The sequence below is a fragment of the Balearica regulorum genome, chromosome 1 (genome assembly GCF_011004875.1).
Source record: "Balearica regulorum gibbericeps isolate bBalReg1 chromosome 1, bBalReg1.pri, whole genome shotgun sequence".
In the NCBI taxonomy this organism is placed as follows: Eukaryota; Metazoa; Chordata; class Aves; order Gruiformes; family Gruidae; genus Balearica; species Balearica regulorum.
In genome coordinates, this window is record NC_046184.1 from 4838493 (window position 1) to 4855656 (window position 17164).

The window sequence follows — 17164 nt, forward strand, 5'->3', positions numbered from 1 at the left end:
ACAGAAATGCAAGCGAGTTCTGGAAAAGCATTCAAGCATATGAGCACCAACACAAGTACCACAATGTGAAAACAAACCCTTTTGTACAGACTAACTGACTGATAGGTCAATGTTGTTCTCCCTAAGTTCATCAGTTGAGCTCTCCCATGCAAACACAGAGCAAGGATGAAGTTACAAGTTATAGCTGAGCCAAATTAACAATTCAGTGCCACCGGGAGAGGTCCCATTCCCAGCAGCATGTGTTCTGGCCCTCCCTCTTCCTCCAGTCAGTTCAACTCACAAAGCTGACAGAAAATTATTCACTTCTTTTTTCTCTTGATTACTTTTCTGCTGTGTTAGTGAGCTGATGAGTAGCAGAGGTGGTGCAAGAGAAGAGATGATATAAAAAGGGGTCTCCCATTTTGGCATCAGAGAGAAAGTAGATGGGGTCTAGCCATAACATGCAACTTCATCATAAGACACACTCTCCTCCTGTTAAGGCTAGATATGGGAAGTTAAAGCACATAATTCCAGCAGAAATCACCAGAAGCTAGCACTTATTTTTCTGTATCTGCCATGACGATGCCCAAATTTAGCGCAGTGAATCCTCACCTGAAGGTGCCCATCCCAGAGCATTACAGAGCATCCAGTCGTACCCATGAGCGCAAGGACAACACGTGACCAGCTTTCCGCTGGCTGGTTTAATGTTTGTGAAGCCCTCTCACCTGAAGCGCTCAAAAAAACTATGAAGAAAATGAGGGTGAAGGTCAAAACAAAGGAGAAAAGCTGTAATTTCTGAACGTTCATTTCTTCTCTTTAACCACAAAACTTCAACAAAATAAAAAAGGATGGGAAAACTGTAAGAACAGAGTATGATGTCCTGGGAAGGGTTTTCCATTTCTTTTTGTTTAAATTTGGAATAGCTGCTACATACTGTAGAAGACACCCAGAAGAAGAAAAGCTCAAATCTCCCAAGCCATCAACCACAGGACACAGTTCAATCCAGAAGACTCCAAAAAGGCCTTCAAGCTGTACAATCATTCCCAATGCTCCTCTGGCAATATGGCTGTCCCCACCTCTAATGGTGATCAGCTGGAGGTCTGTAACAGTGAAGACAACCCATGGGGGTGAAGGAGAGCTCACCTGAATCAAACTGCTCCCTGTTGCCATTGGCCAGGCTCTGACCTTTCTCTGGGGAGAGATGCTGGGTCTCCTGCATGGTGGTGATAAAAGACGCCCTTGTCTCCATGGTTCAGAGGAAGAGTTCTTGCCTTCCTAATTCATCCTGCAGCAGGGAGTACCTAGAGGACAAGCTAAAAGAAAAAGAAAAAAAACCAATGAGTTCTACCTACATCAACCCATTCCCTCAGCCTTTCCTAACGGTTTTTTGAAGTTATCCCATACTGATTGTAACTCTTCAATCCTGCTCTCTCCTCCAAGGTAAAGCTAGAGTTGGATGAGGAACCACAACAAAAGACATCTCCCCTTAATGGTAATAATATCAAAGCAGCAACAACAACAACAACAACAACATCCAAGATAATGAGGTAATAAACTACATCCAAAGTATTCAACACAAAGGATCCACATCTCAAAGTTCAGTCCAGCTCCCTGTATCACCAGCAGAGAAGGAAGGACCAGCCCAGAAGGTGGCACAACCCAAGCCAAAAAAAAAAAAGGCACCCAAGGAAGGCCAATTCAACCATTCTCCAACAAGTCCAGCTCTTGGTATCCAACTTTTTGATGGCTAACACCGTGTGATCTGTATCTTGCTCCATAAATATTCAAACTGCTGAAGAGGAATATTTGTAATAATGAAACAGAGGAAACACTGAAGGGAGAATACTTGGGAGAGACTGGAATAACTCTAGAAAATAAAGACCAGCATGCAAAATGCAGATACCCTAATGAAATAGGGTTTTCAAATGAAGACTGACCTAAGGTAACTGCACCACTTAGTACCATGCAGGGTAGCAAATATTAACTCAGGTGTCGATTTGGTTATGTTGGCAGAGGACATTCTTCTAGAAGGAATGACCATAGTAAATACAAAGTGGAATAAAAACACGCAGAGATGAAAAATGATATGAGAAAGGGAATACAGACTGACTAGATCTTGAATCAGACACCAGGCTAAATGAGAACTATATTTCTAGCTGCAGTAAGCCACCAGACAAGCAATACCCAGAGATACACCCTTAGGAGTAGATTAAAAAGAACTCCAAAGTGAGCTTCTCGGTAAAACTCTCCGAGATGGTGATGAATTACAAGGTGTCAAAGGAGGACTGAAAAAGAGAAACCGAGAGCTCGGGTTATGGGCACAGAGGGACCCAGCTATTCACACAAGATATGCTAAAGCACAGACAGATAGTAGGGAAGGTGTGTGTCCAGAATATACGATGTGGAGGACTGGACCGTCTTATTAGTGGCTGAATCCAAGACTTGCATGACAGAGAGGACTATGCTGGCAGCAATGATGCCAAATGCCCTGCAAGAAGCATGACTAAAAGTAGGAAAAAAGTTTACTGCAAGAGGCGAGGCGAAGCAGGAGGGAATAAGATTGTAAAAATATTACGGGATTTTTTCAACTTTTTCTACTCAGGAAGCATATTCAGGAAGACCAGATATGGTGGTTATAAAATAGAAAGAGGGAGAGTGCTCTGTCATAGATTTTTCATTCCCAGTTTTTAAGGCTGTTCCAATGAAAACTGTGAAGAAGAAATGGACATGTGTGAGCAGTCACAGGAGGAACTGAAAAAGATGACGAGCATGTCAAGTGAAAGCGTGATAACCATTGACTGAACCATGGTGGGACTGTGCTGCAGCAATCACAACAGCATCATGGCAACTGCAATTAAACCACATTAAAACCATGGGTGTTTCACAAAGCATCGCTGGTAGAAGCAAATTACCAAGGCAAGTGATGCAACCCCCAACTGAAGGTTATTTGGGCAAAGTTAGACCCCCATCAGCAATTTGTGTTCCCCACCCCAAAGGAACCTGTTAATGAAAGCAAAAAAATAAAATATTTCTTTAAAAAGGAGACTGTAAACCAATTCAGAGAGATATGCTTGTTGGTCTCTTTGCAAAGTGCTTAGTATACTTTGAGCACTCCTTAAATAATAATGATCACTTCCCCACTGCGATGGCCACTACAGCACTTCATCTTTATTCTTTGTTGACATGAGACTTGCTAATGAATTAAGCGTATTATATACTATGAGTATTTTGAGTGCAGTTAACCTCAGAACATATATATCACTCATCCCCAGTGTATATTAAGTTTCAATTAACTATGAAACTAGAAGCAATCAGTCTACTCAAAGTCAGAAAACACTTCTCCTTTGGTAGAGAATACTTCCGTAAATATCATTAATAATAAATTGGTTAAGTATCAGGATTTTACATCAAACTTGTTAAATGTGAGAGGAGGGGAGCTGTCAGCTGAACCTAAACCTTGGGTGGATTCAGCTGTTTTCATTTTTGCCTAGGACCAGACAATGATGGAAGGTAATCTGAGTCTTTTAAAAAAATTTCCAAAGGATGGAGAGAAACAGAGAGATCAATTTAAACATAACATATCAATCATCTTAAACAGAACTCAGGGGTAACAACATAAATACCAAGAAGAAAGACAAGCCTCTTAGTAGTGTAGTTAAGTCTTGTAATGCTCCTATGATGCTGATAAAACAAAGTTATGAGTTGATAAAAAGCTGAAGGCATCCAATCAGATGATGGCAGTATTTGCTGTTTCTGATGCAGTCAAGCCCCAAATCCGCCACCAGACCCATGACAAAGGCCCATTCCCCTGGGTCAGGGAATTTCCATCAGAAATGGAAAATGGATGGGAAAACCAGCAGGAACCTGCCCGAGGTGTCTGCAACACGACTGGGATCCATCCTCGGTGGCCACATCAGGGGCTGGGTTTGAGCCCACTTGGATTAAAAGGGTGCAATGCAGAATCTCTTAGCCAGATTTAGCAACGTCAATAACATTTTTGTTTTTTTAACTCTATTTTAATGTATTTTTTGCTCAAGCTATGGACAACTTACTGTTTTTGAAATGTCACATCGAGAGCATCCACATCCCAAGAAAACTGGATCTGTCAGAGGCTATAGCTTATCTTCTTATTTTGGGAATAACTAGTTTACCATTTATGGCAGGAGAGCATTTAAGTATTTTCCCAATACTATGCAACAAGAAGACCAAACTCTTATGCAAACATAGGTTTCAAGATAGCTCTGAGCCTTGGTGTTGATATAACTAACTAGCAAAGAAAGCTGACATAGGGTATTAATTTTTCACTTCTTATTAATTGCTGCTAATTAACACTTCAAACAGAGTCCCCAGCCATACTGTTAACAGTAGCATGCTGACTGGCCTGCAATCATCAACATTAAACAAGCAGCACATACCGCTGTACTCTGATTTCCTTGTCAGTCTGAAGAAACGTGTGTCCACTGGAAACCAAATTCACCACATTGCCAGCCTGTAAACCAGGGGATGGGAAACAACAGCAAAAGAAGCTCAAGGTGACACTATACTAGGCAGAACACAAAGAAAAATATTATGAAATGCATTGGAAAGAGCAGGGAGGGGGGAAATTCCCTGGTTTCAGATCCCTTGTTCATTGTTTCTGCACAGTGGTGGTTCAAACTGATCTGATTCTTCCCCCACGCAGCTCCTATTCCTCTGGTATTTAACTCAAATCCAGACTCTGAATTCACAGGCAGAAAAAGCCAGCCAGTATAAAAAACAATCTCTCTTATTTCCTCCTTCTCACGGCTGTCAGTCTCAGCCGCACCATTATCTCAAACACACTGCCTTGTCACCTCTATCAATATTGGCTCTTTGTGTAAGTGTCGGTGTGGGCTTCCTCACACCATTTTACATTTCTCATCTCCTGTCGACTCCACCCTGTTCTTCCTTCCTTGGGAGTAAAACCCCCTAGGGTGAGGACACACACACACACAAATCCAGTGCTCTTGGGCTCTCCCTTAGAGTTAGTCCTGAAAAACTTACCTTCTCCCTCCAATGCATGCTTGGTTAATTGGGATTGACACAAAAAAGGCAGGCTACTGGAACAGAGGATGCAAAAAAGATCCTACATCCTTGAAACCTCCTGCCTGGAAAGTGCATCAGTTGTGCCAACATACTGCTGAGTCCCAAATGGTGAAGAAACAGGAGTCTCACTGCCTTTCCCAATGATCTGGACCCTGCCTCCAAAATTCAGTAACATTCATTGACTTGAGATGGTGTCACCTCTTAGTAAGGAGCCACCTGATGAGTACAGCAAGGCTGCAGTAAGGGCTCCCAGCGTGAAGAGCCCCTACCAGGGATGTGGCAGGTGGGAGGCTGGGTCCACGGGCAGCTCCAGCACTCAAGGCATTTCCAGAGCTCAACCCTAGGTATGCTGGGAAAGAATCCACATTTCTTTTTCCAGCCAAGTTGAAGGGAAGCCGAATAGGGGTGGCCCCAGTAGACTTTCATGGTGAATGCATCTGCCAGTTTCCCCAGTATCCCCAAACCCAGGCGCTACCATCTGCAATTTCATGTAGCCTTTAGCATCTTCAAGTCTTTTGCAGGACCATGAGTGAAAAAGCCACTGCAAAGTGATCAAGGAAACCTTTTTGATGAGACCAGATCCACCTGCCTCAACAATCAGGAAACTGCAGTAATTGGTGCTGAGGCTCTCAGGAAGCAGGCCAGGACTGTCCTGAGACCTGCCCTGCCTCAACCTGGTTCCAGAGCTCAGATGGTCACTCCAGTTGTTGTCTTTTCCATCCTACTTCCAGAACACATAGTTTTTTATGTCCCTGCTAATGTCCTTCCCTTTTCCCCTGGCCAGTAAAATGGGGGCACCTAGGCCTGAGTAGACGGAGTAAAAGCTTAGGTAAGACACAGGTGATACCAGACCAGGTTCTGACTCCATTGTTGACTTCACCTTGAGGTTTTCCAGCACAGAAAATGCCCATGAAACAGCACTACAAGAAACGATGCCCACCCATCCTACCCACCTCAGGTGGGATTTGCCTCACCTAGTCAATCAGTTGCAGCTAACCAAGAGAAAACATCTCCAAAAGGCTATTTGTGTGGTCTAAGTCAGACACTCAATGGTCAGATGAGATGAACAACCCTCAGGACGTGCCTGCATCTGCTAAGATTTTAGATTTAAGATTTTAGACACCCAGGTTTGCCAGCAAACAAACTAAAGAAGTGAGATGCTCGGACGCCATATGGCACTGGCCTTGTACCTGGAGCAGCATGAACAGGGACTCAGCACCCTGGGACTATGTCTAGGATGCATGCGAGTTGGCCACCACAAGACTGATCTTGAATCATGCTCTTAGGTGACCCACCAAAGCATCTTCTCACACACAGGACACAATATGAGACCAGGCATCACCTAGGAGTCAAGGCAAAAAATATCAAGGTGATATCCTGCCCACCCTCAAGCACTCTTCTCCACATCATTTCCTTTCTCCTTTAGGACTCTGCCCTTCATCAGGAAGGTCTGACACAACACTGTGCTGCTACAATCCTTCTGGTTGCCTCCATTGCCTGCTAGGCTGGAGATACCCATATCCCAGTGGATCCCAGCCCCAGAAAACACTGAAATCAGTCTTCCCAGTATCCACACTGTAAATCACAACACACACAACCTCTGATTTTTACAGCTCAGGTCAAGTCAATAGTGTTTCCTTCTGGGTCTAAAAGTCTGGATCTTCATTCCTTGCTTTAAGCAATTTGAGCGACCTTTTTCATTGCTCAGAGACCACCTCCAAGAGCATGCAGGCAAAGTAAGGCAATAAATGCAGTCTCCAGCTCCCCCAAAATCTAGTTCATGGGCAATGGCACAAGTCATTCCATTTCATTTAACATGAGGATACACAGGTCTAACACTGCGGCTGAGAAAAAAAAGTCTGCTCTTCTAGGCAGAGGTCCCTAAATAAAACCATACTTCAAGCAGGACTGCTAGTGGCAGCATGCCACTATTTACACCCCCTGAGCATCTGCACAATGCAAATGGAGGCTCATTTGGAAGGGCTATTGAACACATCAAGGAACAGCTTTCACCTCATAGAGAAAGAGCCTGTCTCTTCTCAAAGTACCAGTTGGAAACCTTTTAAGGATCGCTTCTTCCAAATTCCTGTCCTTTCTTTTATTATTATTATTTATTTGAGAGCTTCCCTCGCCAAATGTTTTCACTTATATCAAGTGACAATTTCTCTTTCATATTGAACACCCCATTGGATTTTATTAGGGGCAAATTACTGCTTTGAACAGCGCTGTGTTGGTTCAGATGTACTCCGGGGTGGAAGAAACAAATCCCATCTAATCTGGAGAACAAACAGTATTCAAATATATAAAAACCAGCTGAATGGGGAAAGAGTATAATTTGTTTTCCATGTTCTTGGCGGACTGCAGAGGCACGCTTGGGTCTAAACTGCAGGAGGGGACATTTGATTTGAGCATGAGAAGAAACCGCTACTAATGAATCTGGTGAAGAAGTGGGATAGACTGTGAGAAGGGCACAGAGCCTTGCTTTTTTGAGGGGTTAGGATGCTGATCTGTCCAGAAACAGACCTTGGTACAGTAAATCCTGCTCTGGGGTAAGAAATGGTCTGTACAAGCCACGGAGGTCCCTTCCAGCCCTCCTGCTCCAGCCACTCAATAGGGCTGATCTTTCTGCTCTTGAAGTCAAGCATCAGTATCATTTGTGCAGCAGTACAGAAAATAAGTGACTAAGCCTGGAGGGAAAACATGCAAAAATGGGAAACTAGAGGAACCATCAGAGCAGGGACAGTCCGGATTGTCCATCTTGACAGGGGAAGAAGGACAAGAATCAAACTTCTCTGAAGACTCACGGTGGAGAAAGGGTCATGCGAGGTGGTGACAGCCCTCCATAACTCAGCAGGTCCTTGCTCTCCTCTCTTCTTGCACTGGTGCCAAATGCCTCATATTTTTTATGCCAACAGAGATAAACCTGTTTCACAAAGCAATTTTCTCGTCCTCCCTACCTGGCACACCCCGGAGTCCAGGATACACACAGAGATAAATAACAGTACGATAAGATAACAGAAAGTAAAATAAACCTAATTAAAGAAACTAACTTGTTTACAGCAAAAAGCCCTGCAGTATTAGGCAAAGAAAAAAAAAAAAAAACCAAACAGACAGATGACAAGCAAGCACACAGATGTCTGACTTAGGTATGCATCCTCTGACATCATCTACCTGGACTTGTGCAAGGCATTTGACACTGTCCCATGTGACATCCTTGTCTCTAAATTGGAGAGACATGGATTTGATGGATGGACCACTTGGTGGATAAGGAATTGGCTGGATGGTCACACTCAAAGAGGTGTGGTCAACAGCTCAATGTCCAAGTGGAGACCAGTGACGAGTGGCGTTCCTCAGGGGTCGGTACTGGGACCTGCACTGTTTAACATCCTTGTCAGCGACATGGACAGTGGGATCGAGTGCACCCTCAGCAAGTTTGCCAAAGACACCAAGCTGTGTGGTGTGGTCAACACGCTGGAGGGAAGGGATGCCATCCAGAGGGACCTTGGCAGGCTGGAGAGGTGGGCACGTGCAAACTGCATGAAGTTCAACCAGGCCAAGTGCAAGGTCCTGCATGTGGGTCAGCGCAACCCCAAGCACAACCACAGGCTGAGCAAGGAATGGATTGAAAGCAGCCCCGAGGAGAAGGACTTGGGGGTATTGATTGATGAGAAGCTCAACATGAGCCAGCAGTGTGCGCTTGCAGCCCAGAAAGCCAACTGTGTCCTGGGCTGCATCACAAGTGTGACCAGCAGGTCGAGGGAGGTGATCCTGTCCCTCTACTCCGCTTTTGTGAGACCCCACCTGGAATACTGCGTCCAGCTCTGGGGGCCCCAGTACAAGAAGGACATCGAGCTGTTGAAGCGAGTCCAGAGGAGGCCATGAAGCTGATCAGAGGGCTGGAGCACCTCTCCTATGAGGACAGGCTCAGACAGTTGGGATTGTTCAGTCTGGAGAAGAGAAGGCTGCAGGGAGATCTAATTGCAGCTTACCAGTATCTGAAGGGGCCTACAGGAAAGCTGGTGAGGGACTGTTTATCAGGGAGTGCAGTGACAGGACAAGGGGGAATGGGTTTAAGTTGAAGGAGGGGAGGTGTAGATTAGATGTTAGAAAGAAATTCTTTACTGTGAGAGTGGTGAGGCCCTGGCACATGTTGCCCAGAGAGGTTGTGGAGGCCCCATCCCTGGAAGTGTTCAAGGCCAGGTTGGATGAGGCTTTGGGCAACGTGGTCTAGTGGAGGGTGTCCCTGTCCATGGCAGGGGAGTTAGAACTAGATGATCTTTAAGGTCCCTTCCAACCCAAACCGTTCTATGATTCTATGATCCTGCTCCTAGCTGCCCTATGTGTAAATACAACCTAAGAACCTAGAGCTGGACTTAAAGCAAAAACCTGCCACAAACTTCACTGAGGACTAGATCAAACCTCTAAAATTAAAAGCACTTTTTCATTAAATTTCCCTTCTCCTGACTGAGCAGGAAGTTTTATAACCAAGGGCTATAGGGCACTGCTGCCACACTTGTACCCCTGCCATCGCCCCTGCTATCCCTGGAAGATTCGGAAGACCAAATCAGTATCCCTGATGCCCTTTACAACAAGTGAAAAACTGCAGGAAGAAGCACAGTGGTAACAGCAACCATCTGCAATGCCCTGTCTTCTCCTGCCTCCGTGCTTGAAACACAGCTGAAACAAGGAAGTGTTTTAGATGGGTAACTTCAACACACACAGCTGCTTATCATCCTGAAACATCTCATCAGATGCTTATCATCGAAATACACCAGCCACATGAACAAAAAAAAATCAGTCCGACCCCCTGAACGGGACCGATCAGCCAAGCGATAGAAGTCACCCAGCAGGAAACACAAAACGCTGTTTTCATGGACTTAATTTAGGGCCCAATTCAGAAGTCCCTCATCAGCCAAAACTCCCATCGCCTGGGGCAATCAGTTCTTCCTTCTACATTGCGGTGCTTTGCAGCAGTCGGATCCATTTTCCAAAAAAAATACGAGATGCAAACCAGAATCCAGGAAACATCTGCCATCTGATTCCAACACTTTTTAGGAAAAATGACATTTTAGGTCTTGGCACTGTTTGGTTCATTTAAACAGCACAGCTGATCAGCATTTGGACTTAGTCCTACACGCTCTTACATCCTTCTCATTGCTTTACATCCAGAAGCAGCTTCACTGACTGGCAGGATTTGCCAAAAAAAAAAAAAAAAACCAAACCAAAAAAACAACCAAAAACGCAAAAGATTCAGCCCTTGCAAGCCATCTCCTGCCACCCCTTGGTACAACAACAGGAAGAGGAGGACCCTTCCCTTCACAAGAGTACGCGAGGGCAGCCAGCAGACCCCTGCCAAGGTCCATCCAGAACTAAATTCCACAAGACATTTTAACTCAGAGTCCTGCAAGTCACATTTATGGGGCTAATTCCACCTCATTTCTCCAAGAAAAAACAAATCGGATTCCCTTTCATTCCACAAGTGGCCTCTAAGAGATGCCATGGTGAACATGTGAGCTGCTGCAGGACGTGCAGGTTTAATGCCCCACCTTCACCCATACAACGGTGCACTGTGGATTCTGGTCTTACAAGTGGACTTTGCTCAAAATACCTTCCAAGAAACAGTTAAATACTATTTTTTTTTGTTCTTTCTTTAAAGGCATATTTTTAATTTAAACCAATAGCTTTTCTGGATGCAAATTCCCAGAAAGGGACTTTTGACTCCTTCGACTTTAAAGATCCTCAGCCCATGGTCATCTTGTCTGATCTCCCACACTGCAGGGGCAAGGATAATGTCACCTCCTGGATTTCAGTGGAGGGAATTCATCTTCCTTGCCAAGCAAATAAACGCAAAACTTTCCAATAACATATTCAAACTGGGTCTCAGGACTTCACCCAAGAAAACAGGACTCCCTTGCACAAGCCACACAGTGATGTTAAGAGTATTACTCATGAAAGCAAGAATCATGAGTGAAAGTAAAAATAGCAAGGATTCTGCACGTACCCTTTTTTTAAGCCTCACACCTACTCAGAAATGATCTCTCGGTCAGCTGTCAAGAACTGCTTGGGTTTTTTCTTTCTTTTTGTTACTATTTAATTTTAGAGCAAACGCTTCTGATTCACAAAAATTGAGTAACTGTGAACACATTTTCCAAACCAGCCTTCTCAAGAATGCTTTGTTTAGGTCTTGCAAAAGGCCAATCTCAAAATAAACTTTTTTGGGAGTTTTTTAAATGTCAGCAACGGAGTCTTTGTGCATATTTCTGCATTCCCCTATTTTGCAACTCAAACATTTTTAATCACTGTAGAAGTCATACCTGAAACACAGAAAATAAAGAGAAATCTTCTGGCAGAAAACCCATAAGATGGATTTGACTGGTTTCATCAGAGATGACTGTCATGCAAAGATCAACGGTTTCAAATGGTGAGATTTAAATATTGACAAGGTACAATCGGCTACTCTAATCCTAAAAAAACCTGCTCCCAGGTACCAGCACATTACAATGATACAACAAACTCAGTATTTAGAAATAGCATCGCTATTAACAGCCACAGCATTTCATTTTCAGCGCTGAGGAGCCTGTTGCACCAGCTGATATACTCTGCATGTGTTGATATTCACAGTAACAAAAGACCTCCGACACCTCTATTGCCTTCAGGTCATCTAAAACAAGTCTCCTGTGGTCAGCACATTAGTTTTCCCTGTGCACCTTCAGAAACACGCCTCTGACTCTTTTGCTTCAAGTCTTGGCTACTTGTCCCAGGTTTTGGAGCTTTCCACAACTCCTTTACTTTGTCACTTGGACACAGTCAGGGACCAGCCGTCTCCTTCAACCACCACCACCCTTGAAAACCTCCTCGGATGCTCTCCATACCTCCATTTACCCCACACCAACATGAATTTAGCAAGAAGTCCTTAAAGAAACAAGTTGGCACCTTCCCTACCATGCTCTCATTATATCAGGCCAGCAACCCCATGGCTGCAAAAAAGCCAGAAACTGTGATTCAGAATACATATATGTATTAAATGGGCCAGCAGCACACTCAGCGCAGCCCAAGCCAAAAGCATCCCCAGCCTAAAGAGTTGACGGTTGCAGTGTTTATTCTATTCCTAGTAACACTACCATAAAGTTTTAAAAAATGCTTCATTAAAACATCAACTGTCTGTCCAGCCAGTCAATTATCACTCATAATCACAGCTATATAACTATATACTGTCTTCTACAGATGTTCTTACATCTGTGCGAAACACACTCTCCACCTCTGCAACGTCCTTGTAACATCTGTTGAATATTTGTAAATGTTTTCTCAATATATAAATGAAATGATACTGTCTTACTCATAATGCATCTACTGTCCCACTACCCCATGTGCCCCCTAAAATCAGTAAAAAGCTATTTCCTTGTTGTTTACAATGTACTAGTCTCTGGATAGCTCTTTGCGGTATCTTTTTAAATGGCTTTTAGATTTTCACTTAGTAACAGATTACACCAAGCCTCCATCTTATCAGAGGAGTTATTAGGACCTAATCCTTTACAAGCACTAAAGTTATTAGACTTGTGAGAATATTTTCTTTTCCTTCCATAAATAATCTGCTGGGAAGAAAAAAAAAAAGAAAAAAAAGAAAAAAAAAAGATGCCACTTGCATCCTTGCTTATCCGGGCAACCCTTCCAACCCCAGAGAGAAAAATCTGCTTCGCCTGCTCCCCCTTTGCCCCCAGCAAAAGAAATCAATTTTTTTTGTACATAGAGGCTTCTTGGGAGGAAAAGCAAATTGCACTAAATCCTGGCCAGCACCCCCTTGCCACTGCAGGAAAAAAGTCCTCGGAGGAGGTTTGCCTGGTGCAACCAGAGCTAAGCCTAATGCAACCTCGTGGGCACTGCAGGAGGGCTGTGCGTGGGCTTCGTGCAGCAACAGGACTCCCTCCCTTTGGGGGAAATAGGAGCAAAGTTGGGGGGCACAAAGCACTCCCATCAATGAGCCCCTCTGGCTGATGCAGGTGTCCCCTGCGCCAACAAAGAGCCAAGGGTGGTGGCAAGGGCTGCACTCCATCTTGGGTGGGGTGTTGGTTGCAGAGCCTGAAACAGGCAATGCTGACGCAAAGCAAGGTGTTCCCCTCAGAAAGCACAGTTTGCAAGGAAAGAGGCATTTTAGGCTGCTTTTTCCATTTTTAAGTGGATCCCTTCAAGCAAAGAAAAAAAAAAATTATGCAGGGGAAGAGGGGTGAGACCCCAGTTACAGAGGGATCTCCAGAAACCTTTGCAACCCCTCCATCCCCACGTCCACAGCACGCAACCAGGCAAAGCTGCTCCTCTACTCAGCAACCAGGTCTCCCTGCTTCAACATTTTCTTCCCTAGAGCACCAGGGGCACAAACTGATTTTAAAGCTGTCCTGCCCAAGGGGCAGCAAACTTGGAGATGGAGAGATGCACAGGGGGGAATGCTTCCATTTTGCAATGGCTCCATCCCTTCCCATCCCACAGAAAACCCCACAGGCTGACACTACTCCACTGCAGCTCTCAGATTTTGCCACCCAAGTCCCACGACTGTTTGACAGCTGCCTTCCAAGCCACTCTGCTTATAATTAACACTGTTTTCTGCTATTTTGATAAGAGATCACAATCCTCCTCCCTGGTCTTCTCCTCTACCCCCCTCCCCACCACCATATGCTGCGATGTGAGTTTGCTGGCTCCCTAAGCAGTAAAACTTGGTCCTGGCAGGAGCTGAGGGCTGGAGAGAGAGATGGGGAGAAATGGGGCAGGAAGGTGGAGCAGAGCCCTTTTGGAAGGAGAAACCTCAACCTGTGTGACAAGGTGTGCAAACAATATCTCCAACCGCTCCTGCTAAATAAAAGTGCAGTGGGTTTCTGGAGAGCATCTCCAAGAGGTGCAGGGAGGTGGGTAAGCAGATCAGCCCTCTTCCCCCCCCCCCCCCCCACCCCCAGGATCCTCCCTGGCTCCTCCATCCCCACCCGGGCACTGACAGCCTGTGATGCTGGAGCTTCCCATCACCTCCCACGGTTTCAAAACACAAATGCTCCAAAGTTACCATCTTGTAACCCCGGTGAAACAATCCCAGAACAGCAGCAGTAAAGTGCTCTCTGCACGGGAACAAGGAAGTTTCTCCTGCCTCTGAGGCAGCCTCAACTCCCCCACTCCCTTGGAAAATACATTTGCTTGCAAAAGGCAGCTGGGAAGGGCACAAACAACTCCTTACAAACAACTCCTTGCAAACTCCTCGCAAACTCTCATTTGCTTGCTTTGCAAAAGCTGCGATTCGCCTCCGTCGTCGTGGGCTTTTTAGGGTCTCTCTGCAAAAGAGACGCTCGTTGCGGCACGCACTGGGAAAGTCACTTGTTTGGCAGCCCAAATTTCCGTGCGTGGCAATTTCAGAGCGTTTTTACTAAACAACAGAGGGAAAAAAAAAAAAACAAGGAAAAAAAAAAAAACCCCCGCCACATCCCCGGTTGACTGCGCCGAAGCGAGCAGGGAAAGCTTGACAGCTCCAACAGGACACTCATCCCACGACATGTCTACTGTTAATGCAAAATAAATCACCGCTGTGTCTCCCGGCATTTTGGTTGGTTTTTTGTTTGGTTTTTTTTTTTTTTTTTTCCCCTCATGGCATGTCTGTAATTTTGGCATTCAAAGGCAAATCGGCCGGGCTCCGAAGTCCGCCTGCCCCTTCTCACGGTTTCTCACATGCCCTATACTTTTCCCACCAGTGAATCCCTCGGGGGGTGGGAGGGGGGGGGGGACCCCGAGGACGGATCCCATCCCCTTCCCTTCGCATTTAATTCACCAGCACACCTCCCCGAGCAACAAAAGAGAGTTGAACCAAACGTGCGGCACCTCGGCTCCTCTCTTTTTCTCCTCTGAAAATGTTTATTTTCAGTTTTTAAAGACACCTTAACCCGCCATGTTGAACTGACAAGCTTTATAAATATTCATTTACCGCAGTTCGGGAGCGCTACGGGAAAATATGTGTAGATCAGGGCTGCACATTTTGGCACAGCTGATTGCTTTCTTTTCTTTTCTTTTCTTCCCCTTCGCCTTTCGCAGCAGCTTTTTTTTTTTCCCCCTTCTCCCCTGCAGATTCGGAAGAAACCCACCCGCACACCCAAAATAACTCTTTTCCGAGACGTGCATCAACCTAGTAAATTTGAAAGGACGTTGCACAAGCATTTATCAGGAAAACACCAAACCGACAGATATTACTTTAAAAAAAAAAAAAAAGGGGGGGGGGGGAGAGAAGAGAGAGAAATGAGAGCATCTAAAAAGCGATACGCTGAGGTAAAAAGAAAACCCCTGCACGCCTGCGATTAATGGCAAAGGCACTGCAAAACCCTGCCCGTGATAACTCCGGCGTGCCCTGCCCAGGGAAGGCAGCGCGGGGGAGCGGCACCCACGACCCACGAACCCGAGCGCAGGTACCGGCTCCCGCCGGGGGATCTGCCCGAGCCGCCCCGCAACCCGCACGCAAACACTTCGCAACAACTCCACCGAGGTCTTCCCCCTTCGGAAAGAAAGAAAGAAAAAAAAAAATTAAAAAAAAAATTTAAAAACCCACACCTAGCTTCCCCCGCTTAAAAAAAAAAAAAATTAAAAAAAGCGCTTTTTGATAAATCTTAGAAGAGGAAAAGCGACTCTCTCCACCCAAGCGGTGCAAAACCCAATAAATAAAATAAAGGGAAATACCAGCCGGGAGGACTTGGGGGGGGAGGAGGGGGGCTGCCGGGCGCGGTACCTTACCTGGGCAAGTTTGGCTTTTTGTGGGTATTTTTCTTTTTTTTTTTTTTTTTTTTTCCGCGCCTCAGAGGCAAAACCCCCGCGGTGCGCGGCGCTGCGCGGCGCGGAGCCGACCCGTCCCTCCGCCCGCACTCGCGGCAGACTCATTCCAATATGGCATCCGCGCAGTGCGCATGCCTGCCGCTCTTTTTTAGGGCTTTTTTTTTTTAATTTTTTTTTTTTTTTTTATTTAGCAGCCAACTCCTTCAGTGACCTTTTTCAGCAGTTTAAAAAAAAAAAAAAAATCACATACACACCCCAATCATCATCGCCTCGGCTCCTCCGCGCTACGCGCCCGCGGTGCATCCGCGCCCCGAGCCGCGCCTCCGACGGAAAAATGGACTAAATAACCGAGGGGAGGGAGATTGAAATTCAGTCGTAAAATTGATGCCGCGGTTCCGCCGCGCTCCGCGGTGCGGGGCAGAGCGCAGCGGTAACACGGTCTCGCCGTCTGCGCGTTAAATACGATAAAATACCATAAAGCATTTTATACCGCCAGCAAAGTGGGAGCTCTGCCTCCGATCTTCCCCTCCCCACCGCTCTCCGCAATCTTTTATTTCGGTTTCTCCCCTTATTTCGTGTGGCGAAGAAACTTCCAGGGATGGAGATGGGGAAAGAAGGAAAAGCAAAAATGCACCGAGTCCCCTCCAGCCCGCCCGTCCGCTCCGCTTCGCCAGGCTCCTGCATTACCTGTTTATTCCCTGTTGCAGAAAATAAATTAAAAAAAAAAAAAAAAAAAAGCAGGCGAAGGCACAAGGTAAGATGCCAAATCAACTGGTGCCCACCCCCTCCGCCCCTCCCGGCGCGCAACTTTCTATCGTTTGCTCGTTAGGTTATTTTACGGTTATTTATTTATTTAGCGGTTGCAGGGGGATTCACGGCAGAATTGCGCTGAACGTCGGTGTGTGCGGCTGTGCTTGTGTGGGGGTGTTTGCACGTACAGCCACACTGCGGGATTTTTCTGATTTTTTTTTTATTTTTTTTTTTTGAGAAAATCGGCCCCGATGCAGGACTGGAAAGTCTGGCCAGACACCATCGTCCATGCCCCTCGCCCCGACTGTTCCTGCTCCCGGGGGTGCTAGAAAAATCCCTGGGGGCGAGATAGGGCTAAAAGCCCCCTCTGCAGCCGGGGTTATTCGGGATGCCCCGACCGGTGGTGCCCGGCGACTCCGGAGCTTTCCCTACCCGGGTTTGCTCAGCAGCGGGGCAGTGGGTGTATTTTGCAGCGATTTCGCTCCCTCGCTTGCAGCCCTGCCCGGAGGCTGCATAATGCTTCTTGCTGGGGATTTTTGGAGCCCCAAATCCCTTGTCCTTGCAGGGAGGCAGGGGCTGCATC

The 17164-nt window shown here is 45.9% G+C and overlaps 1 protein-coding gene across 2 annotated transcripts in view; it reads right to left on the reverse strand.

Moving 5' to 3' along the window:
• The window catches only part of SFMBT2 (Scm like with four mbt domains 2), a 115306-nt gene extending 98910 nt beyond the window's left edge, over nt 1–16396 (reverse strand). Inside the window, exons 1-2 of one of the 2 annotated variants that reach the window (XM_075760773.1) lie at nt 16322–16396; nt 1123–1292 (exon numbers count right to left, since the gene is read on the reverse strand). In XM_075760773.1, coding sequence (XP_075616888.1) covers nt 1123–1228 — 106 coding nt within the window. In that variant the 5' untranslated portion in view covers nt 1229–1292; nt 16322–16396. Of the gene's footprint in view, nt 1–1122; nt 1293–15792; nt 15961–16321 lie in introns of those variants that run through there. The other variant, XM_075760693.1, reaches the window with a different exon arrangement.
• Nucleotides 16397–17164: the final 768 nt, after the last annotated feature.